The sequence below is a fragment of the Pimephales promelas genome, chromosome 18, assembly GCF_988280905.1.
Source record: "Pimephales promelas chromosome 18, fPimPro1.hap1.1, whole genome shotgun sequence".
Lineage (NCBI taxonomy): Eukaryota > Metazoa > Chordata > Actinopteri > Cypriniformes > Leuciscidae > Pimephales > Pimephales promelas.
Genome location: NC_142786.1, coordinates 24,032,490 through 24,058,114, shown reverse-complemented (window position 1 = coordinate 24,058,114; position 25,625 = coordinate 24,032,490). Strand labels below are relative to the sequence as shown.

Genomic DNA, 25,625 nt, shown 5'->3' with positions numbered 1-25,625 from the left:
CCTAAGACATCATTTCCTCTGCGTCTCAAAGATGTAATCGCTCCTCTGCTTTTAAAAAGCAATGTTAGAGCACATGCTTTTGGGGGAAATATTTGCCCTTGTTTCCATTTTAAACACTGCTTGCAGGGAGCTTTGAGCATTCGCCTCAAAACAACAAGAGCACAAAGAACTTTGTTGGCTCACATTCACATCAGAAACCTTCATTTTTCAGTCACATAGATTTAATTCACATCTTACCTCACAAACTGGCAGGTAACATGTAATGGGACTAATCACAGAGTCATCTTTTCAGACTAAAAAATGGTCTATCTGGCATGCAACTAATGATATCTAATAGTTCTCGGCTGTGAAATGTCCTCTGATCCAAAATTGTAGCAAATTCAAAATACCAGCTCAGAGTTGGCTGTACCCATTCCCATGTGCACTTCCTTTGTCAAATAAGTTTCACAGGTGACATTTCCTGATGTCTACCTTCTTTACTATTCAGATGCTTTTCATACAGGCTGAAGTTATCTGCAAATGTGACACATTCCTGTGAGCCTTTTTGATTCAGCAAGTCTTGCCAAAGCTCTGATCAATTCAGTGAGGAGAAACGCACCAAATTCCAAATCCTCAAATAAAGAAGCACTCCCACATCGATGACTCAGGCGCTGTTCCTCCACCACAGCTGTCCCGATGGAAGCTGAGCCGCTGCTGGAGCTTGATCCATCAACTATAACTACAACACTGATTTTTTGACAGAAAAAACGCATCCATTCCCTTAGCAAAACACAAGCTTTGCCTCCGCTGTGATCATTGAAAACATGTGCAAGTGTTTCATCAGCTTGGGTGAAATATTACTTTACAATGCTGGAAAAAAACTCACCTTTGACATTTTTTTTTTTTAATAAATATTTTATCTACATATACTTGGCCTGTGTACTATAAGGGTAAACCATCCAATGGTTTAATGTACATGCATGAGATCATACTCTATTAGGACTTACACTGGATGCAAATTGGTTCATATTCAGAGAAGCAGTCCCAACCCCAAAAGAAAAAACAAAACAAAACATATTTGTCTCTTATTTTCACTGTTACAATTGGTTACACTATATTTTAAGATGTCCTTGTTACTGTGTAATTATATATTTAAGTATTGAGTAAAATTAATTAAATGGATGTAGTGTTAGGGTTAGGATTAGGTTTGGTTTAGGGTTAGTTGCATGTATTCAGGGCTTTTTTTTTGTTTTGTTCACCAGCTACTGTGGTTAGTGATTTAATTCAAATGAAAGCATTGAATTAACAATAAAAGCTTTTTAACCTTTCTAAAGAGAGTGCCTTGGAGTTTCTTGATTTTTTGCTATGATTATCCGATCCAAAGAGCCCCTCAAGCAAACATTTGAGACAACAAATGTTTTAGGGCTGTCACTTATTTTTGTTATCGAGTAATCAAAAAGATCGGATTAATCACGATAATCGACTATGTAGGAATACAAATTTACAATAGCCTACATATTTGATAAAGTATATAGTAAAAGCTGAATTTCAGCCATCAAACTAACAGAAAAAACTAAACTATTATAGCAATTATTTATATTTTGAAATAGCTTTTATTTGAACATTTTCTGTAATTTTAGTGATTGTGTTATGTGCATTTGATATTATTATTAGTTTCGTATTTTATTTCCATTTAGGTTTTTTATTTTTATTTTAGCAATTCTAGTACTTCAAAAAACGTATTTTAGTAAACTGCCAAGGCAATAATTTTCTATTTTTTTTATGTAATATTCTAATAATCTAATATTTATATTTAATTTTGTTTAAGCTTCATTTTAATTAACATTTAAACAAATCTATCTATTCTATCAAATTAATCTAATCAAACAACTTAAATCAATGGTTTAGCTAGTTTTTTTGGGAAAACAAAATGTGGACAAACATTAATTGAGCCTTGACATATCCTTTAAGACAAATTAAGACAAATTAAATGTTGATAATATGAAAATGGCCAAGTAACTCCCTTTTTCTACTGTACAAAATCTACATTACCAAAAACAGCCTTGGATAATATTTTCTATTTCTTTGTCCATTCAATAAACATTATCCAGACAAGTGTTCTTTTTGTTGTGTACATCTCATTTAAAACTGGAATAATTCTATCTATATAACAGTATACAAAGCCATTTAAAAGCCCACAACTGCCAACCACTAATAGAAATGACCTCACCACACCAAATATATTTGATATTATGCTTAATATCATGTATAAGAGCATTTTATAAAGTTTTAACAGACTTTATTACCCGAGCTCCAGGTATCTCGCAGCAGGCCTCCTGGATCGCCAAAGAGGGGTCACAATACACCATCACTTGCTGAACATCAATCTGAAGAAAGAGAATAAGAGAATGCATATTAAAAGCAGACCAAGAACAGACATAATTAGCTTTTTAAATGCTGGACCCCCCCTGCTTTACATATGACCATTTACATGATCATTTCGCTAAGTGGTTGGATTAACAAACGAATTAATTAGTAATGGATGAAGCTCGTTTAGGCTACCACGGGCTGTTCTTTTCATCTTTTTCGAGCTGAGTGAGCTCAGTAGTGTTAGCCCTGAAGAGAAGCGCCTGTAGTCTTCCTGTCTCTCACTTCCCCTGCAGACAGGACGCCTAAGGCAAAACCTGCGGGAAGCCGGCTTATAGGAAACTTCTACTTCCGACTACTCTATTAGCATTGTAGCGCTTAATTAACAGAGGAGCTGGAAGATTCTGCAGTCATTCATCTAATTGACATCCTTGTACTCTAAGCCTTCCAAAAAAAGGCTTACAACATACCAGAGGTCCTCACCTCCACAGGGGAAGCATCAGTAGCCCTCATACCCAACAGCGTGTGTCCATTGATGGGCAATTGGCCACGGAGCTCCAGAGGCTTGTTCTCGATGGAGCTGCAGTCCACGTGCAAGGAGGCCGCGTTACTCTGCAGGCTCAGAGCAACCTTGTGCCAGCGCATGTCCATCAGGGATTCCACACCATCACCTTCAAACACGCATCCCACCATGGACCCTTCGGGGTCAGCCCCTCTCGCCCGCAGGGCCAGGTTGCCATCTGGACCATTCCAGTCCAGTGAGAACTAAAGAAGTGTGATAAATAGGGAAAAAATAGTGTTTATAAAATGTGATTTTGTTGAAGCTGCAGTACAGGGTCCAAATGTAGCTTTTTTCCCCATACGGATAGCATGTAGCTTTTTTTCTGAGGATTTATTGGTCATTAATGTTTCTTTCAGTCATGTTTTTTTTTTATTGTTTCATAACAATACACTACCGTTCAAAAGTTTGGGGTCAGTATGAATTCAGTTTTAAATAAATGCTGTTCATATTAAGCTCCACAACTATTTTCAGCATTGATAATAAGAATGTTTCTTGATCAGCAAAAAAGCAAATTATAATGATTTCTGAAGGATCATGTGACACTGAAAACACAGAAAAAAATGAGGCTCTCTCATTATAGGACTAAATTACATTTGAAAATATAATAAAATAGAATTAACAATAACAATTTTTTTTTATTTATTTATTTTATTTTTATTTTTTTAGATTTATATAAAGGTAAAGTCATCTTAAGACAGGCATCTTAATAAGATAAGTTGCCTGTCTTAAGATGACTTTATCTTTATATAAATATATATATATATATATATATATATATATATATAAAAAATTGTTAGGGATGTCAACGATTAAGCGACGATCAATTAATTGTCGATAATACATTTAATCAATAAAACTTATGATCAAGCAGGATCATGGCCGTGCGTGTTGCTCAACCGTGAAACATGTAAGCGAGCGTGCCGGTGTGGTGAGTGTGTTGAGTCCCACTGAATGACACACCGGAATGACACACAGCGGAGTTGTTTAGGACTATTTTACACTTTCATCATGACTATAAGTTTGCGTGTGCATTCGCACCCTTTTATTTTGTGCAAAAAGAAAGTTGAAATAGTTTATTTTGTGTATGCCTATCTATATCTGATTTATCTCATATTGGATGCATTTGGCAACCCGGTCTCATCCCAAGACGTCATATAACTGACGTTTTGGGACGTCTTTTGACCATACGTCAATATTCGCCTTTTTAGGGCCCCCTTAAACGTCGGTAGATGAGGTTATGGGATCCTAACTCTACCCCAGACCTAAACCTAACCCGTCACCTAACCGACATTAAAGGTAAAGCGTCAGTTGTATGACGGCCCGGGATCGCCATCTACCGACGTTTAAGGGGGCCCTAAAAAGGCGGATATTGACGTATGGTCAAAATACGTCCCAAAACGTCAGTTATATGACTTTTTGGGATGAGACTGTGTTACATTTGGTTAAGAATTGACATGCAATTCACAACTAATAATGACTTTTGGAACTGTCATATTACACAAGATTACAAAGAGAACAATATTGAAATAAAACATTGTGAATTATTTGGGTTTAGATGCCATAAATCACATCAAAACATTTTACAATCTTACTAACCCTTTATTTAGATTAAAAACCATTCTTATTAATTTGGTGAGGAACATAGCTTTTTGAGCAGCATTTGCAGTAATGCTAACGATTAATCAATTAATTGATCGTTAAATGACGATCAATCATGGGAATTTGTGAAAATTGACATCCCTAATTTTTGTACTTAAGTTTAACATCTTTTATTTATGTGCCAAAGCCAAATTTCTCACATAAAAATACAATAACTCAAAACAGAGTTTGTATTCAAAACATAGTGTTAGTTTTTTGCTGTAGCATAATAATCAAGCACTAGCTTGCTATTAAATTGAAATATATTTTACTAAAAACAGGATACAAGGATACTATACATGTGTGCTACCTTCTGCATCACTCAGTCTGACATAAAATAATAACATCTAACAAATAATCAGCGATTAGAATTTTATGATTTAGCATTCTGCCCTAAATTATCACTTCCTGAAGACACAAATCTACAGACTTGAGGGGGAAAGAGGGGGACACACACCTGAGGATACCCGCGCTCATCGGATATCTGGAACAGGTAAATGTTGTCTCTCAAAGATTTCTTCTTCAGCAACATGGTGAAGACCAGGGTGAACTCCTCTGGAAGTCCATGAGGAAATACTTGACTGAGGAGACAAGCGTGTGATTAGACTGCAGCACACGAACAAACAAATAAATGTGGAGCAGGTGGGTTGTAATAGTACAGAATCAGTCTGAATGGTAGCAGCAGTGTGTATTAATGGTGCTGTGGATACAGATAGTGGGATAACCCCTGACACTAATTTTGAAGAAAAATGCAGCTCAGCAATCCTCATCTTCATTCTCGGCTTCTTTCTCTCTCTAGATAAACAGTTTGCTTGGCTCTTGGTGGGTCAAGGGCAGACAAACTCCAGGAATGTGTTTACCATCCCAAATACACACACAGACTCAAGTGCTGCAAAGTAATAACAGTGAGGCTGTCCTCCTTAAGGAAAAATGAAATCAGGCCTAAGCACTAGAAAGAGAGAGAGAGAGATGGCACAGGATGAAACTTGTTATGACTGGGGGTGAGGACAAGGTAAACATTGTTTTCAAAGATTTCTTGTTGATATTACTGAACAAAACTACTCCACTGAAAGGGCCATAATAAATCAAAGATTAATGATTTTTCATTTCATTATTAGAGATAGCAGGTCTGAGACACTTTATAGAATAGAAGTGCATGATATATTGGTCGCCAGTAACAAGGAATTTTCAGTTATTAATATGGAATGCATATGGCGGGATTACATTGCTGCATTTTCTTTTATATAATATGTGCGTAAGAAATAAAAAGCCTCATGTGCACGGTGTGTAAGTGTGGCCTTTAAAATAATTTTGTTTTTAAAATTGCTTTAAAGCTTTTGAAACGCCGCATGCGTCATTTTTAAAACAATGGACGTATGAGAATCTAGAAGATATTTACTTACAGACGAGCCTTGGGTTAATATTAGCGACGAGCTAAAAATCAGCATTTTATATTAGCAACAATTAATCAATTATTTAAACAATTAATCGCGATTAATCGCATCCATAATAAAAGTTTTTGTTTACATAATACTGTATATGTAGGTGCACTGTGTATATATATATATATATATATATATATATATATATATATATATATATACATACACATGCATCTATATTTAAAAAAAAAAAAAATTATATATAAAATATTTATATTTATATATAATATAAATTATATAAATCTATATACAGTATATACAGGAAAATATTTATTAAATATATACAAGCATGTGTGTGTATTTGAAGAGTTCAGATGCAAAAGCCTCTAAGTGCCATTTGAAATTTTCTTCTAGAATGATAATTTTTATCAGGCTTGTATATTTAAGTTAAGTAATTTCAATTAAATTGCAATGAGGATTACCTATTAATTGTCATTTAAGTGAAATTACTGAACTTGAATATACAAGCTTGATAAAAATGATCATTTTAGAAGAAAATTTCAAATAGCACTTAGAGGCTTTTGCATCTGAACTCTTCATTTATATATATATAAAATGATTATACACAGTGCACCCACATATATTATGTAAAAACAAACTTTTATTTTGGATGCGATTAATCGTTTGACAACCCGAGTAATTACTCTACTAAACTCATAAAGAGCACACTAAAGTTCACACGTTTTAGTTTTTTTTTTTTTCTATAATAAATTAAAATTCATTAAATCGATCAAAAATGAAAAAATAAATTTCTGTCTCTTGACTATTCTCTGATTGTTTGGCATGGTAATAGATAGAACAATGTTGATGTGTTTGGTCTTGGCCGAATGGAGCCGCATAATCAGAATATTAAAATGATTTCTGAAGGATCATGTGACACTGAAGACTGGGGTATTGAATATTCAGCTTCGCCATCTCAGGAATAATTTTCACTTTAAAACAGAATATAAAAAAAAAAAAAATATCATGTATATTTTTTAAACAAATAAATGTAGTACTTATTTCAAAAACATTCAAATACCTTACTAACTTCAAACTTTTGAATGGTGGTGTCCAGTATGTGAATAAAACAAACACGCTTGTTGCAGGCCTTTCCAATGATAAAAACATATTGTGATTTGTATGGTTTTTCAACAAATCCTGTTATGGTTATTGTGAGCATTTTTCATGAACAGAACATTTCAAATTTGTTTGCTAATTAAAAATAATGTGTCATTTTGTCTATATCAATTGTAAAGAACAGTGCTTTTAAACAACAAAGTATTTGTCCAGTGAGTTAATTAATTAGCTAATTAGCTAGACATGCAGAATGCTTCATTATCAGGATTAGCCACAACAAGCTTCTGATTATCTGTTATTCTTATCAACCCCCTAAATTTATTTGTACTTCTTCTCGAACACAAATACAAAGACACGTGTAAACACACTCAATCTCTCTCTCCCAGGTGAGGTGAAATCCTAGATAAAGAAAAGCAAGAGGTAGACAGTTCTATTACAGGCCAAGTCTAAGCTTAGAGAATGACTAACACAAAGGTGGCCGAACAATTTATACACCATCTGCAGCTATCACATATCAGAGATCAGCTGACAAGACTTTACATTGCACTTTATCTCATAGTAAGAGAATATAGGAGCGCATTTATGTAGGAAGTATCTTGTTTCTCTCTCTCCCGCTGCAGTAAGCCAGCCATGTCGAGTGAGTTTCAAGTGCATACTCTTGCTTTCTCTCTCTCTCTATGGCTGAGAGATGAGATTTAGAGCAGGAGAAAAAGAGCTCAGGTTTCACTTTCTAATGGGGAAATCACCTGGGGCTCTGGAAAACCCATTCTTAGAGAGGAACTCCCTGATGATGGGGGGATTTGGGTATGCCTGTGTGTATGTGTATCTTTCCGAAGGTCAAACCGTACAACTTTCAACCAAAAGACACCTAAGTGCAGCTAAAAGAGATATGACATTGAGAAAGAAAGAATTTTGGAAACTATATATATAAAAAAAATTGAAAACATATATTAGTAATTCACACTTTTTTAGTTTAAATGTGCTATATGTAAGAAAACTTTTTTTTTTATTTCCAATGTGTGAACATCTTGTAGCAAAACGTTAAAAAAAAGACTTACCCCACTTCAAGGTTGTCTATGAAAGCCTGTTCACTGAGTTTTTTGTGAAGGACTTTGCCAGAAAAATCAGAAGGATATGACGTTTACGCACATACGAGAACCTCTCTTCCATTCAATCACATTGTAATGTCAATGTGTCAAGCAAAGTAAAAGGTTTAATTCAAACTTAAGTTTCACATAGCCTGATCTATAGTCTTTAGTCTTACATGTACTTTATAATCAAACTATTAAAGGAGTAATTCACTTTTATAAAAAAACTTTTGCTGATAATTTATTCACCCCCATGTCATCCAAGATGTGTCAATCTTTCTTCAGTCGAAAAGAAATTAAGGTTTTTGATGAAAACATTCCAGGATTTTCTCCATATAATGCACTTCAGTGGGAACCAAACGTTTCAAGGTCCAAAAGACAGTTTCAGTCCAAACTGTTCAAAAGGCTTTAAACGATTCCAGACGATGAAAAAGGGTCTTATCAAGCGAAACGATTTTTTTTTTTTTAAATAACAAAGTTTAAGTTTTATAAGCACAAATGCTTGGCTTGCACTGTACTGTGTGACTCTCCTGTTCGAACTCGTTCATCCAAATGAACAAATCTTTTTCCGAGTCAATTCTTTCATTTTGTTCGTTGAATTAACCAAATGACTCGGAACAAGTTTTGTTGATTTTAAGGAACGAGTTCGAACAGGAGAGTTCGTCACAGAACAGAGCAAGACGAGCATTTGAGCTTATAAAACTTAAACTTTGTCATTTTTTTTTTTTAAATGACTGATCCTTTCACTTGATAAGACCCTTATTCATCATCTGGAATCGTTTAAAGCCCTTTGAACAGTTTGCAGTTTATACTGAAACTGTCTTTTGGACCTTGAACCGTTTGGTTCCCATTGAAGTGCATTATTTGGAGAAAAATCCTGGAATGTTTTCATCAAAAACCTTAATTTCTTTTCGACTGAATAAAGAATGGCATGGACATCTTGGATGACATGGGGGTGAGTAAATTATCAGCAAAAGTGCTGAGCAAAAGTAAACAGTGTATTTTTGAATGAACGGTAAATTGTAGAACTGGTGCAAACATATCCACATCACTACGATTAAATGCTTTATTAATCGCTGCTGCTTTCTCACTGCTGTCATTTTGTTGTGTGTTTATTTTGTTATTGAGAGGAAAGTGCACAGCACATATTTACATATTCATTTAAAGTGTCACTCTTAGCATCGTGGACAGCGTCTCAATGTTCATTAACAGTATATCGCTGCAAAGGCAAATGCAGAAATTGGGACTTAAGAGATGAGTTGATGGTCTCGCCAGATTTCCAAACATCTGGATTCAAATTCCTAACCTTTAAGTAACATTTTTTGCAATGCACCATCAGCACAAAGATAAGCTGCATCAACTCCTCATGTTTATTTGCAACTACCAAGCTGCTTTCACTAAAGAGAGTGACAGAGAACAGCTATCATCTTATGACGGGGAGATAAACAGCTGCTCAAACACTATTAGAGAAAAAAAAAAGATCACACATCTAAACATCTGAATACTAAATAACTAGTACATTATGTATCCAAGCATCCCATAGAATGTGATGAAACCAATGTAGCTAAATTTAATTTAAAACTAATTTAAATGATCAGAATATATCCCACTTTGACCAATGTAGCTTAATTTTATTTAAAACGAATTTAAATGATCAGAATATGTCCCACTTTGTAGTCAAGTCACCATATCTTCCTAAAAAAAAAAAATGATAGAAGATTGTTATAGGATTAATACTATTCTATTAGCACTTATTCGATTAGCATGAGATATAAATCTGATAGTTAGCCTGTACAACAAAGTTTTCTAACCTCCTCAGGAAAAAGAAGTTCTCCTGTCCAAATAGAGCTTTTGAAGGACGTTGTTTTGTGTGTGTGTGTGTGTGTGTGTGTGTGTGTGTGTGTGTGTGTGTGACAGAGAGTGAATTCATGATATATTGTACTGTATGCACTGCAGATTGAGGACAGATCAAGTACAAAAAGAGTATAAAAAGCTCTACAGTCCAGCAGAAAAGCTTCAGTATTACTCTTCTGACCTATTTGGCTCAAAAACTCAAGCTCTCATTTCTGTTAAGTCTACATGAGAAAAGGATAACAGGAAATTCTAAAAAGGATCCTGATGTGTAGTCTAAACCAATGCAAAATGAACTTCTCATCCCAACACAAAGTACCAGAGAACTAAGAGTAAACAGAACCCGTTAGCTTATATCACTGACATTTTTCATTTATGTGCGGCTCAATAAAATCATTTGCAACGGATTGTTACTGTGGCTTGAGGTCTCACCAAAAGCACTTAAAGTTAGTGTTAATAAAACATTTAACAGCGTTTCTGTGTAAAAGCACAAAGCAGCATGTAATCTGCTGAAATGTTTATTTGCAGAGAGATGGACGAAAGAAAGGAGGAAGTCAAAATCTCTCTGGTGACATTATTGTGATTATTTCATGATGCTCCTGTAAATGTTAAACCAAATAACAGTCAACAGCCAGGAATTTAAGGCTTGTACTGACCTGCTAATACTTGGGTAGTCTTGCAATTATATCTTATTGAACTGTATTGCTTTTAGAGGATGAACAGACTCTATAGTCAGAGTTTTTTTTTTCTATAGTAGACCCTAAAGGTTCACAGAAAAAGATGGAAATAACCGTTCCCTCTGTCCAAAACTCTGAGTAAAAATAGATACGGCAAATAAGAAGAGGAAAGGTAAAACATTTACTCTGTAGGTTGGATGAGTTGGACTTTCCCAAGGCGAAGGATGACAGGCCCTCTCAGATTTCGGATCTTCTTGACCTCGCTGTTCTTCAGCAGGGAGAAACTGCGCGCCAGATTGAAACCTGCAGATCAGACGATCAATCCATTTACCACTCCACAGGCTAACGAAAATCGGGCTGCTATTTGACAAGTCCTACGCTATGTATCATCTCTGTGGTGGCAGTTTTTAATTCATGTAAGGCCAAAGGAGGAATCTTAATACTGTAAGTATCTATATCTAAGACATAGACAGAGTCTATTCCTTAGACTGGGCAGTTGAACTTTTATTAAGTGTATAAAAAGACTGGAATGATTACAGATGGCAATTCATTTACATAATATGGGGTGGTGATGGCGCAGTGGATAAGATGGATGCCTTTGGTGTGAGAGACCCGGGTTCGAATCCACTGCGACACCAAACCCGTAGATGCTCCAGAGACGTGTGCCCTCTGACATATCTAGCAATTTTAAGTCACTTTGGATGGCATGACTTGAGGATGAGTATGTAACAGAATTTACATTTTTGGCAACTTTAATGAATTAAGCAGCAGTCTTTACCTGTGATGTTGTGTCTGGCAGCTTGGGGAAACTTCCAGTCTTCTACTTGTATGGACGGGCAGCTGACACCTGCAGAAACAGAGAAGCAGTCAAGTTGCAGCAGATCTTGTCATGCCAATTGTGAAAGGTTTTGCAAAAAAAATAACATGTACAAGCAACATGAAGTGTCCTGTCAAAACTTAGTCCTGAACATGATGTGAATAAGCTGAGCCATTCAAAGATGGTCTGAGACAGACACCACCTCACATATAAATGGGGCTAAAAATAACTTGCTTTTCTCTGGGGGAATCACTCTCCCAATCTCACCTCACTGTGGCAAAGACAATGACAGGTGGTCTGCAACACTCTCAACTGATGGGCAACATATGGAAAAGATCTAACAAAGTTCATCCAATCAAACAAATTTTTAACTTAAACTTGAACTTACGTATGTTTAACATATAAATAAACCTGAAAGTAGACAACTGACCTTAAACACCAAGGATCACTATCCATTTAAAAAAAAAAAAAAAGTAATAAAGTTCCACAGTAGTTGCACAAAAGTTTATGTAAATAACATTGGCATTATCACTCCGTGTTAGAGATATTCTAATACTAAATTTATCCGCCGATACGATTTATTCAGCACATTATTCAGAATGATATCTGCCGATACTGATACTGATTTTGTTTTCCTTAAAGGGGTGATGAACTGAGAAATCAAATTTTCCTTAAGCTTTTTACATCTAAGGCCATCATGAGGCCATTAAGAGGCCAGAACTGAAAATGTCATTGTAAGTCCAATAAAAGCTTTTATTGACACCAGGCTCAGCAAACGACTCGTTTTTTTCAAAGTTGGGAACTATGACGTCAAAGAGGATAAAACACCACCCCCGCAGAAGAAGATCAACGCCTACTTCAACGCCTTCAACACGGCCGATTTAGCCCCGCCCACCGATTCGCGCATTACACGTATAGCTAAATAACATAGGCCGACCTCATGATGACAAACTGGATTGAGCTACAGATCAATACAAAATGTTGTGCAGCGCCTGGTTGTGGAAGAAGACAGTCGCTGCATAAGCTTCCTCTGGATTCCAATAGGACTGCATGTTTAAACTTTATTTTTAATGACGTTCCAGCTGATGAGGGTAAAACATTGTCCGTCTGTTCACTTCATTTCACTGAGGATTGTTTTGTCAACAAGACTGGATTTGCAGACCGATTAAAAGTAAAGAACGGTGCTGTGCCGTCTATATTGGATTTGACAGGAATTGTGCAACACACGGATTCTGGGTCGAACATGTAGGGGCGAATCATTCCAGTTGCCATTTTACAACATTGGACGTTTTCAAAACAATTTTTCCCCACGTACACCGACGAGGTGAGTTGAAACTCATTATAATATGCAAAAATGTTATCCACTCGCAGCAGTGGGCGTTTACTTCCAAGTCTTCAGTGCGAGACGCCCATAAAAACCGAGCGTTTTTGAGCTAGGCTCAAAACTAGGGTAGAAAATAGCCTATTACTTATTCATTTTGATGTTTTTGAATGCAAAAACCAAGCGAACGTCATAAGTTGGCCTCAGACAACAATATAATACAATTTAAAAAGCCAGTTCATTACCCCTTTAAAGAGAAAAACTCAAAACTAATGCTGTGAACTACAGAGATCACTCTCATTTGGTATATACTAACTATGTTTTAAAGCCGAACTAGTCAACTGCTTTGTATGTTTGTTCAGGTATATATATTACACAAATAAAAACTGAAATATTTTATTACAACTCAGTTGCACATTAGGTAGTTTACATAAACACTTGTCTCCATGAAAAATGTATTAACATATACATATATAATTAAGTAAATAAGCTAATATGTAATGTTTTTTATGGATAACTAACAAACAGTGAATATCGGATATTGTAATTCCCAGAGGTCATTGCGATATTAAACTGAGGTGCTACAGTGATCACGTCACATTTAAGAGCGTCAAAATGCCATTTATTGGTAGAATTTTGTGATAAAATTGACAAAATCTGAAAGCTGAAACTTTTTTTTTTCTTATCAGAACTAAGAAATATCAAGTAGTCCTGGCAACTCTGGATTGAACTATGGGTGATTCATAGGGTCAAATAGAGTTTGCTAGCAAAAAAAAAAATAATAATTTAAATAATTAATTAAATTTAACATTGCTGTTTGAACACATAATTATAATTATACAACATTGTTGCATTAAAGTTGACAGCTCTAATTCAAAAAGAGACATTTTCTTCACAGTATGCAGTCTCACACACCTTTCTGCCCCCTTTTGATTGACAGGATATAATCGGCCTGATCATCGACAGTTTTAAACAAAAGTGAAAATAATTGCTTCTATTAAACGATACTGATCATTAGCCAAAAATATGTTTTTTTCATGATCCACAAACACTGGAAAGTTCAGTTTAGAAACTTTTTTTCTCTGTGAAGAAGCATGTCAGATGTGTCTGAGACTTGAAGAGTTTTTAATCAGCATGGTTTGATTGGCTCAAAGACACGTACATCAATCAAAGTGCATTAGCAAGTTACTGCAGGGTAGGGAACTGTCACTTAGAAGATTCAGAGATTAGATGAGTATGAGAAACTCCAGCAATAAAATAGAGAAGCCGCTCAGAGCCGTCTCGTCGTTGAGCTTCTAGTGGCAGAGTAGAGCAGCTGATGGGTTTTCCAACTCGTTTTCTTGCGCTGTCAAGTTACAAAGAGCTCTTTTTAAATCTACAACACCTGAATCTCTCCACAGCCAACTCAGCAGATACAGATAGGGAGAAAAATGTCTCCAACAAAAACGTATCTGTCAGATAAAGAATTTAATTCATCGCATTTTCACTTTTTGAAATCAGACAGACTCGGCTAAATCCCTTTTCTTCTAGGTTCTACAAAGCCCCTCAACTTTCACACAGCAAAAAGGCGGGATTAAGATGCGGAGATGTCAGGGAGGAGATAGGAAAGCTGGAGGCGGCTCTTGCTCCCGAGGCAATGATGGAAAGTTGAACGCAGGGGGAGGAGAGGTGCATTTCAAATGCATGGAGAACAGACACGTCATCAAGCATTGCAGACAGGGCTATGGAGTTTGAAGTGGAGGGTACGTTTCTGGGGTTTAGGATTTCATACGTTCAGAGTCAGCACTCTTTTAATTTAGAGCTACGTATAGCTGTAAGCTGCTTCACCATTTCTCTTTTGAGGTTCTTCATCAAAGTCCTTCACTTTCCAAAAGCATGAACTATAAAAATACATTCATTTTAAAGAGGGTAAGAACAATTTTGGAAGGAACAAAAAACATATCACCTTTCCTGGATTCAGTAAGTTATCTGGAAAGCTCATATATGTCTTACCCTTCTCCAGATTCCCTCCCACAGCCTCTGCTGTATTTGTCCCTGCTTGCGTCTTGTTTATTGTATAGTTTTAGGTCCCAAAATTGGCCTGGAGAAACTCATTAAGGAAAAAATTCAGTTGGGGATTTACACAGCTGGGGGTGAGCAAAGACATCCAGGAAATCTACTATCAAAGCCCAGGGTAATTATGTGGCTGACTATGGGAAAATGTTTTTTGGGGGTTAGCTTGTTAGCTAAAGCAATCGTGCAACACTTCTGAGCATAGACTTTCATGGTGATGAAAGGGTAAATTGTGCAATAAGAACAAAATATGCATAAGGGAAAAAGTCATACAAAAGTCATATGAATCATCTACAAGAGCAAGCTATTATATCTTAGAGCATGCATGAAGTAAACATCATCCATTTTGATTTCATGATAACTTTAACAATGACCAAATATGGTTTGATTGAAGTTATCAATCAAGTCTGGCACAGTACTTGACTGATGTTTAAAAGGAGGTTTAGCATTAAACAGAAAGACCGTATAATCATTATCAATCGACAATATTTTTGGAATATGAAGCACTAACGAATAGAGGTTCATATGCTAATATTTATGCTGCATGCTGCTTATCTTATTATTATAATAACTTAAGTCTGGCTGAATGTAGGCAAACATCTACTGAAATATTAGCATATAAACCTCTTCATTTCTGCATTCACCTCTATTCATTATATAATAAAATAAAAGACTGGTGTTGACATCTCTCACTCCTGCCCGAAACCCCACAGAGACCCTGCTTGAAAAGAGCCTAACAAGCAAAAGTGCAAAAACAACATGTACTAGTATGTGATGAATGATAACAAGCAAGTCCTTACATTGTTTAAACTGGAGATTCTGCCTCAAAACAAGCAGGGATTCTCATGTTTCCTAACATCATTAGGGCACAAACCAGTCTTGAATGAAACCACAAGCCAGTAGTTTCTAAAGGGCTTCAAAACTTCTGAAACTTCTTAAAAATGAGCCTAGTTACACTAAGTATATAAAATGACGTGGAAAGAAATGTCAAAGTATCAATTCTGAGGGGCCTCCTCTTACAACTCCATTCTGCTGTATGAAGGGTGAAGATGAAAAAGTTCCAAATTTCCATTACCACATTTTTGAGACACAGCCCTGCAAGTCTAGAGAACAAGGCATGGAATCACCCTTAAAACGCTGAGCCATTTTCCACAGGTCCTTGTTCTTTCACGAGTTTCCTCCTGCTTTTTATTTTATTTTAAGTAATACCAGACATTATAAAAGTTTGAAAGGAAATTGTAAAATAAAGAACATTGAGTACTTTGGGTTAACACAAGTTTGGCTGGGGTGGTGATGGCACAGTGGATAAGACACATGCCTTTGGTGTGAGAGACCCGGGTTCGAATCCACTGTAAAGCCCCTTTCACACAGAGATTCCGGAAAATACACGGATAATGTGACCCGGCATTTGTCCCGGGATTGTTTGATTTACACAGTTAATTCACACCATTTGCCGGGATCTGTGAGTGCATTCACACACAACCCGTAAAGACACATGATGTCAGGATGAGATGTGTAACGTACGCGTCGAAAACATGTACGCGCAGTCACGCATAGGCCTACCGTTCCACAAAGCTTCATCGCGGATAGTGAGGAGCTCCTAGTCTCTGCTTTGTTCCAGTTTGCAGACATTTGTTCGTCCTTTCTTTGTTGATGACGAACACAAACTTTCTTCTAAGAGCAACAGAGTCACGCGATGGCACAAGCGTCATCACTATGACACACCCCTTACGGCATTGGTCCTGGCTTTTGTTCACACAGCGCGTGTTCCCTGACTGTTTGCGGCAATGTTACTAGGTCCCAAAACCCGGCATCGATGCCGGTATCAATCCCGGGTTGTGTTTGCATTCACACAAAAGGCGTTCAACACGGGATCAACACGCTGTGTGAAAGGGGCTTGAAGGATTAGTTCACTTTTGAAAAAAACTTTTGCTGATAATTTACTCACCCCCATGTCATCAAAGATGTCCATGTCTTTCTTTCTTCAGTCGAAAAGAAATTGAGGTTTTTGATGAAAACATTCCAGGATTTTTCTCCATATAATGGACTTCAATGGGAATCAGACATAACCTGGACCTAGCCAGATGAATGTCGTTCCGTTTAGCTCCGCCTAGCTTCACTCACATCCATCTGGAACCTCTTCCATTGAGAGTGATTTCTCCAACCAACTTTATAGCTTAGCCAATCAGGACGCAGGGCGGGAGTTTCATAGATGTGACGTAGTGGAGAAGCGACCATGAGACTGTGATTCAGACAACAATGGCGGCTCGCATCGAGGAAGCAAGCGTTAACATTGATGCTGCTATTTCATCCGTGTTGTCCAATCTACCTAATATTGTTTCATTTAATATTTCCTAATATTTCAGTTGCGTCGCTCTCATCAGCATCACGGGTTGGCTTCGGTGTGAGTGGTTGAAATAGCACGTCGATAAAGATGACAGACAAGTGGCTTATCCAATCATATGCAAGGATTTTTGATAAGGCCCAGCCTTCTGAAACGCCATTTCAATAGATCGGTTCCAGATGGATGAGTGGAGCTAGGCGGAGCGAAATTCATCTGGCTAGGGCCAGGTTAAATCAGACAGGCCAAGGTCCAAAAGACGGTAAATAACAGTTTCAAATGCAGCTTCAAATGTCTTTAAACGACACCAGACGATGAATAAGGGTCTTATCATGCAAAACGATCGGTTATTCTGTGAATAATTCTGTAACCTTGCTCTATTCTATGAGGCGCGTTTGTAACGTCACGTAATACGTAATTACGTTCAGAAGGTCACAGGCGACGTAGCCGGAAGTACAGAATCAAAATCGTCCGACATCATTGTTTTAACTTTTAATTCCTTTTTTTTTTTTTGTAAACGGCGTTTGAGTTAGTTTGCATGTTCAACCTATGCGTTCAACTTGTAAACACTGACTCTGTACTTCCGGCTACGTCGCCCGTGACCTTTTGAACGTAATTACGTATTACGTGACGTTACAAACGCGCCTCACAGAATAGAGCAAGGCTAGCATTTGTCGTTAGAAAAGTTACATTTTTGGAATAAGTTTTGAAATAACCGATCGTTTCGCATGATAAGACCCTTATTCATCGTCCGGTGTCGTTTAAAGACATTTGAAGCTGCATCTGAAACTTTTATTAACTGTCTTTTGGACCTTGGACCGTCTGGTTCCCATTGAAGTCCATTATATGGAGAAAAATCCTGGAATGTGTTCATCAAAAACCTTAATTTCTTTTCGACTGAAGAAAGAAAGACATGGACATATTGGATGACATGGGGGTGAGTAAATTATCAGCAAAAGTTTTTTTCAAAAGTGAACTACTCCTTTAAGACACCAATGTGTCCCTGAGCACGACACTTAACCCCTAGTTGCTCCAGAGGCATGCGACCTCTGACATAAACAGCAATTGTAAGTCGCTTTGGATAAAAGCGTCAGCTAAATGAACAAATGTAAATGTAAATGTAATGGCTAGTAGGCATGCAGATACAGTGTTTAGCACTTAGCAGTAGGCCTATGCATAGAAGGTTTCCACTAAAGAGTGGATTCAGTTAGCCAATGAAATGTAGTCAGGCATTCAGATTCATTTGTAATATGACACAGTATATACTTCCTCTTCAAGATCCATCAACTTGCTCTCTTAGTTCACCAACGAATGAAGCTTCTGGCATCATTTACTCACCTTCATGTTGTTCAAAACTTATGACTTTCAGTGTATTTTTTTCAGTGAAACGCAAAATGCTCTTTTTCATGCAACTATGATGCTGACTGCTAAGCTTTATCAAGCAAAAATACAACAAAGCATAATAAAAGTGGCCCAAAAACTGTTCCAAGTCTACAGAAGCCATATGACAGAGGAAAATAATAAATATTGACATCTGCTTCAATTCTATTAGATGAGTTCTTGAGAGAGGCTGTGACACATGATTCATAAATGAATTTTCTGTCAATCCCTTTATCTGGCTACTTGCTTTGATTCTGAATGCTTTGTTCATGAATCAAAGTGGTTCTTGAGTTCAACCGATTAATTTATCCATTCTCGGTGGCTCACTAGTTTGATGTCGGTCTTATTCTAGTACAAAACTATGGTATGATTTGTAAAGACTTGGAATATAGAAGTGCACAAACTTGTATTGTGCGTTTAAAGGATATCCTGCTTTCTGAAGCTTGAAATAGTCATTCTCCACAAGTACTAGCAATGACGGCCATCAGGCTACACTTGTTAAAATGCCTCCTTTTATGTTCCATCAAATCATGTGCGCTTAGAACGACATGCAGGTTAGCAAATGATAGCAGGATTTTAACTATTCTTTTAAATATTTATAGTGTTATGTTGGAAGATGTATGACTTAAACATACAGAATCTTAGCTGTTTGAACCAGCCTTTGACAAAGTCATCCTTTGATGGTGACCAGGCTCTTACCTTCAGCTGATGCCATTCGACCCCCATGACCCAAGCAGATGGTGAGAAGCACCAGAGAGGAGCAGATGACCTTCATGACTCCCTCCTTCAGCTCCTAACCATGATAAAAAAGAATACGTGGTGAGAGGGAAACCAAGACCAATGCAAATCATCAGAACACAGATGAGTTATGAAATGTTATAAGCTCATTCTTAAGGTGTGTGCCTTTTAACATAGCACCATTATTCTTTTACATGTACTACCATAGGACTGCAATAAAACAGCTTCGAAATAATTGCTAGAAAGTGTAAGAAAGCATGTGGGAGCAGTCATAAAAATCAATATAGTGGTTAAAGGGCAGATTAATAATGGTGCCTATAAGGTTGGATGGGTGCTTTTAGAGTATAAAATGTGCTAATGATCCAAAGCATTTTCAATAAAGCTTTGTAACCCATGACGTTTGATGATTATCATTACAGTGCCCATCTGTCCCTTTCAGAAACATTATCATCTCTCACATACACAGAAACACAATGCTTCTCCACAATGGACACTGAATAATGCACAGTATATTGCCTACCTACTATTAAAATAATAATAATAATAATAATAATAATAATATGTGAAACAGAAGCCATTATTCCACTCTAAATGTTTCAAACTCTGCATGAACTCATTACATTTCATGTTTAATTCTTAAAAAGGTGTCCAGATTAATTTGGAAATAAAAGGTTTATTTGCAGTTTAATTCTTTTTGTGTGTGTGTGTGTGTGTGTGTACAAACAAATTAAGTCGTAAAAAACATTAAACATGCAGCTTATTCTGGTTCATCCATCACACTGGAAATTAAAAAGTAGAGCATATTGCATTTTGGCTTTTATGAATCCGCCAAAAGATAAAATATTTAAAAACATAATTCCAACTTTTATCTCAGAATTACGAGATATAAAGTCAGAATTGCATGATTTAAAGTTGTGATATAAATTTATGTAAAGTTATGTTTTTTTTTTGCGTTTTTTTTTTTTTTGACTTTATATCATGCAATTCTGACTTTATATCTCCAAATTCCATGTTATAAAATTGTGAGATATAAACATGCAATTCTGCGGAATTTTTTTAGAATTTTGAGTTTATTTCTAGCAATTGCGAGATTTTATCTGACAATTCTGACTTTATAGCATGCAATTGCGACTTTATATCACACAATTCTGACTATATAACTCGCAACTGCGAAAACAAGCTTCCAAAGTTTTCTATTTTAAAATGTAATTTTCACCAACATAATCCTTTGTTATGCTGATTTGGTGCACAAGAAACAATTATCGTCATCATCATCGTTTTTTTTTTTTTTTTTTTTTTTTTTTTGTGGAAACTGCAATAGTGTTTTTCAGCATTCCATATTTCCTTGCCATAAAATATAAGAAAGTATCTTTGTGTGTACTAATTATGTATGTGTATTATCTTCCAGTGCATATGGAAGGATTCAACACCTGTAATTGCTTGTAACATACAACTGAAACTAAACGGAATATGAAGTATATCTCATATGTGTTTACATGTTTTCACAGAACCAACATCACCTCACTTCCCTGTTTACAGACATGCTGTTCACTCAAAGTGACCCTCAGTGGCGTGTCTGGACATGAACCTGTCAGAATGATGTATTAGTCAGAACGCCCGGGGGACAAGGCCTTCTCCTCTGCCTTTAATGGCTTCCTTGTAAATTTCAGCCTGTCGGTGATGTTTGTGCAGGTAACACCTACTCTGCATCCTCTGACCGAGGTCACACCACCTGTAGGCGCTGCACCAGTTGAGACACCGAACGTGAAGGTGTCATGCGAAATAACACCACCCCAGAGTATACACTATCACCTAAATATGAGAAACGCTATACCTTCTTTCACATGGCTTTCCCCTCACGTCTGTTTGTATCATTCCGATTCAGCTATTTACAAAGCTCTACCTCTCTTCAAACCACAAAATCAACAGTGTTCTAGTAAACAAGACAACATCCATTTCCGGTGAGAGAGTCAGAGATATTCCATTACCTATATTCAATGCCTCTGGGCAATTTCTCATTACCATTCGCTTCCACGCACAGAAAAAGGAATGGAAATTTAAGCTTGTGCTTGTTTTGTTCCCATTTCACTTTGTTTGCCGTGCAGCTGGACCGCACAGATAAAGGAAAGAGTCTCTCTCGCATTCTGTCTTGGCTCAGTGCCCGGCAATCTGAAGCGAATGTCTATAGTCGGAATGACAAAAGCATTAGTTAGGGAATCAAGTATGTGGGCTACAAACGACAATTTATAGAGTTCCAATGAAAGACTGATAGTTACAATCAATCTATGCATGCGAAAACAATAATTCGGGACCATCTAAGAGAATGGCTAAAAGTGACAATGTGCATTTTTAATAAACAAGGGCTTTAATGAGCTATTGTAAGAATGTCTACAGTCATTTTGTTTTGCAGACTGCTGACAGGAAGTAGGCTGTCAAGAAGCCGCGTAGTGTGTTGTTTTCATGTCAGAGCCTGTGAGCTCAGGGAAAGAGGGAGTGTTAAACTCTCTCCCTCTATTCAGAAGAGTGCAAACAAGCGACAAACAGTATTCCTATTTTACACAGGCCTATATGGTGCTGTCATCTATAATCGCTGGGTTATAAATACATCTAAGTATCACTATTTTGGCAACCCAAGGTGCTAAAAATGTAACTGGTGTAAAAATCTCCGATCGAAGCGGGTCGAGTAGGACAGGCTACACAGATACCCACATTTTCAGCACAGAGCATTTGGTTAAAGGAACCTGGGGTTTAGAGAGACACTTCAAACACATGCAGAGAGCAATCCTGAGAGATTTATAATGGGATCTGTGGCATTTGTAATCATGTCTGCGGCATGGTTTAACCTTCAATTACATCTGTTTTGCAATCATTCTTTTTCAAAGGGGCATTTATCTTTTTTTTTTTTTTCTGGTGCAGCATCTTTCTCTCACTCAAGGATACTGGAACTGGTTTGCTTGTAGCCTGGTTTATCAAACTAAATCAAAATTTGTAATGGAAATGTGTGCCAAATTCACCAAATAGGAATAATCTGTGTCCACAAGTTCTGTTGCAAATTTATCTTCACCTTGTCTCCCCCTGCAGTAGAGCAGATGGTTTTCCCATCAGATATAGAGCATGCATTTTTTCCACTCCCACGGGCTGATTTTGAAAAAAAAAAAAAAAAAAAAAAAATCCCTGTGTGGTACAGTGAGTGAGCTGAGAAGTTTCTGAAAGGGATCATGAATGAACTATAGTCTGTATCAAATTTAAAAGCACCTTGCCAGAGGGTTGCATGAAAGAACTGTCCTTCAGATTACACTTTGAAAGCTGCATCATGACAAGCAGTATTTGCAATGCCTACAAGTTATCAGAGAGAAGTGTGAGATTGCACAGCTGCACAATGCAGATGCTTCCAAACCTTCCCGTCTCCAAAATCACAGGATCATGTCATGTAATCATATTCTAAAAATTATTGTGACAGTTCAGTCCAGATGTTCGTGTGGAAAGAGCAGCGCTCATTCTGTCTAATGCACTTTTTTCAATTTTATATACGACTTCAAAACAATACTGCTGTGATTTGTATTCATGCAAATATACAAATGTTACAAATATACAAATTAATATTTATCTTCGTATTGTGTGTGTTAAAATAATCAAAATATACGCAGTAAGAAATCGCGCTGAAGACCTGAGCGCGCGCGTAATCTCGCGCTACCGCTGGGGGGCCACGGTTAGGGCAACAAGTCAAAAAGTTTTTACCACAAACCAAAGTGGTAAAAAGTGCAAGGATTTTTTTTTTTTTTTTTTTAACTAACTGCGTGTGGATAGCACGTGCACCAAAATTAAATAAAAAAATAAAACACATTTGAATAGGAGCCCGAATTAATACGGCTATAACTAATATCTCATTGTAGCCTATTTAATGAAAATCCCTATCATTTGCATTCCCCACAAGGCATGAAACGCGTGAATGCATGCAGTATATTGATTAATAACTTTAGTGAAATTAATAATAAATAATAAATACTAATTATATAGCCAACTAAAGAAAAAAAATATCTCTGAAGTCTATAGGCTACAATATATCTCCCTGGGAGTTTACAAGGATCTTCTCCGCCGTAAAGATATCCCATATGACAGACCAAAAAAAAAACACATCAAATTACCTTCTGTGATCGTTAATCCAATGAATTATGGCCACATTAATCCACAGAAAATTGTTCTTGTGTAATCCAGTTTGCTTAAAGAGCTTCCAAGAGTCCTCTCCTGCGTGGATAAAGTTTTTGCCTGGGAGTTCTCCTTCCCCAACTCTTTTCTCCCCTCCCCTCACAGTTGTTTTATCAAACTTTCCCCTCGCCGTCGTTCCTCGATTTGGGAGAATCTCCAGAATACGCGTAATGACATCATCATCTGCTCCGGTTGAGTGTGGAAACGCGCCTCGGGCTTTTCTTTCCTCTGCCGCCTCCCACAAGTCCTGCTTTGTTAGATTCCTCTTTTTAACTATGATTCCACGGCCGACTCCGACGAACTTATCTGAGGTCATGGTCGCCGCGGGTTAGACGGGTCATCGGTGACTGAAAACCAAAGGCAAAATATTACAAACTGCTGAAACAGTTTTGACGGTATCAATATGGTTCACGGCAAAAACTCGTCTGGTCCTGGTTTTGTTGTTTCAGATTTGGTTATAAACCATGTGGATCGAATTATAACTGTTTCCTGTAACTAGCCTACGTCGAAATAAGTTGCTTACCCTTATAAAAGTTCATGGTAATTCATAACTTTCTCCAAAAACATTCTCCATGTTGTCCAAATATGTATAAAATCAGTATGTCAAAAGAGTATGATAGCCTATCTGAATACAGTATTGAAGAAAACAGTAGTTTAACAATACCTGGAGGACATCAGCATCCACGTTGAAGTGGCCAACCACTAGACATTTTACCCATGGGGCCATTGGAGCTGAAGAGCTGTCAAAATCAGTAAAGTCAACAATAATCAGAAGTTTAAAATGAAAAATGGCATGTTTTGCTTTGGCTGTTTAATAGTTTACAGTGAAATCCACTTGCTGAAGGGTTTAGAAGAGCAAACAGAGCAGATTTTCGAATATAAGAACGGAATTTACACAAATAAGGTCTAGCACTTTATTTACAGTCCTGTTCCCCACATTATTTACATAGTAATTGCAATAACTTGGTAGGTACTAACCTGAATTTAAACCTAACCTTAACCCATGTTACCTTAGTACAGTATATATTTCTTTTTTCAATGGCTGTGTGCATCTTTTGTGCAGATATCACAAAAGACTAGAGTTATGATGCTCAAGGAATTAACCATCCCCAACTTCACTTCCCAAATTGCAATTGCATGAATTGTAATTAAGTAAATTTTTAATGAAAATGTGTTGCAGATCCTAGAACAGAATCCACCGGTTGCAGTCTATTCAAAATTAAGAACACATATATTTGAACTTTGTCATCATTGTATACCAATAGGCTCTGGGTATCATTCATTATCTTTAATTCCTAATTATATCTGATCTTAGACCTTCATTGCGACATTAAAGATCCTAAATTTGGGAAACCTGTTTAAATAATTTGATTGTTTTGCAACACGATATGGGCTGAGCCCTGGATATCATTTATGTCTAACACTTCTGTAGACTGTTCGTGGCTTGATAAAGTCAGCTTTAAAAACCCAACTTTTATTGAACAAGTAAAATATTGAGCAGCAGAGGGCTGCTATAAAGGGCATGACCTTTGACTCAACCCTCTCACAGTGACTTGGTTCTAGAGTTCAAAGGAGCTTAAACAACAGGATGTAAGTGGTTGCAGAAATGACAAGAACATCTGGAAAAAAGGTGCTTGACTATCCTCATGTGCCCCAAAGTCTTCAAGACTATAGTCTTAATATAGGATATACTGTCCAAAATCTAGAGTTCAGGATGTAACAGACCACTGAATTGGAGATGAATCCCAGATCAATCCCAGAGAGAAGGGCCATTTGAAATATTAATGTTGCAGCATTGTGTTCCTGAGTTAGCCTCACCATATGAAGTCCAATGTTTCCCTCTGTGATTTTGCTGTGCTGTTTGGAATGATGATGAACAGTATATGTCATAACATAAAATATAGATGATATGATGTAAACTATGTTGTGGAAACATACCCTGGGGGATACAAATAAGCAGCAGTGGAGCACAGCCAAAACACGTTTCATCTGCAGTTTGACCATTAAATATTATGACAGAGAGGACTTGCATTCATATTCCATCTGGGTTCTACATATAAACAATTTTTTTATGATCCCCTGTCTGGCTTCGTCACCGATTTCATGT

At 36.9% G+C, this 25,625-nt stretch overlaps 1 protein-coding gene across 3 annotated transcripts in view; it reads right to left on the bottom strand.

Moving 5' to 3' along the window:
* The window catches only part of col16a1 (collagen, type XVI, alpha 1), a 109,983-nt gene that overhangs the window by 57,012 nt on the left and 27,346 nt on the right, over positions 1-25,625 (bottom strand). For all 3 annotated transcript variants that reach the window (XM_089123209.1, XM_089123211.1, XM_089123210.1), the window contains exons 2-9: positions 24,183-24,258; positions 23,458-23,865; positions 19,274-19,367; positions 11,442-11,510; positions 10,849-10,966; positions 5,004-5,127; positions 2,830-3,111; positions 2,286-2,366 (exon numbers count right to left, since the gene is read on the bottom strand). In XM_089123209.1, coding sequence (XP_088979335.1) covers positions 2,286-2,366; positions 2,830-3,111; positions 5,004-5,127; positions 10,849-10,966; positions 11,442-11,510; positions 19,274-19,349 — 750 coding nt within the window. In that variant the 5' untranslated portion in view covers positions 19,350-19,367; positions 23,458-23,865; positions 24,183-24,258. The remainder of the gene's footprint in view (positions 1-2,285; positions 2,367-2,829; positions 3,112-5,003; positions 5,128-10,848; positions 10,967-11,441; positions 11,511-19,273; positions 19,368-23,457; positions 23,866-24,182; positions 24,259-25,625) is intronic.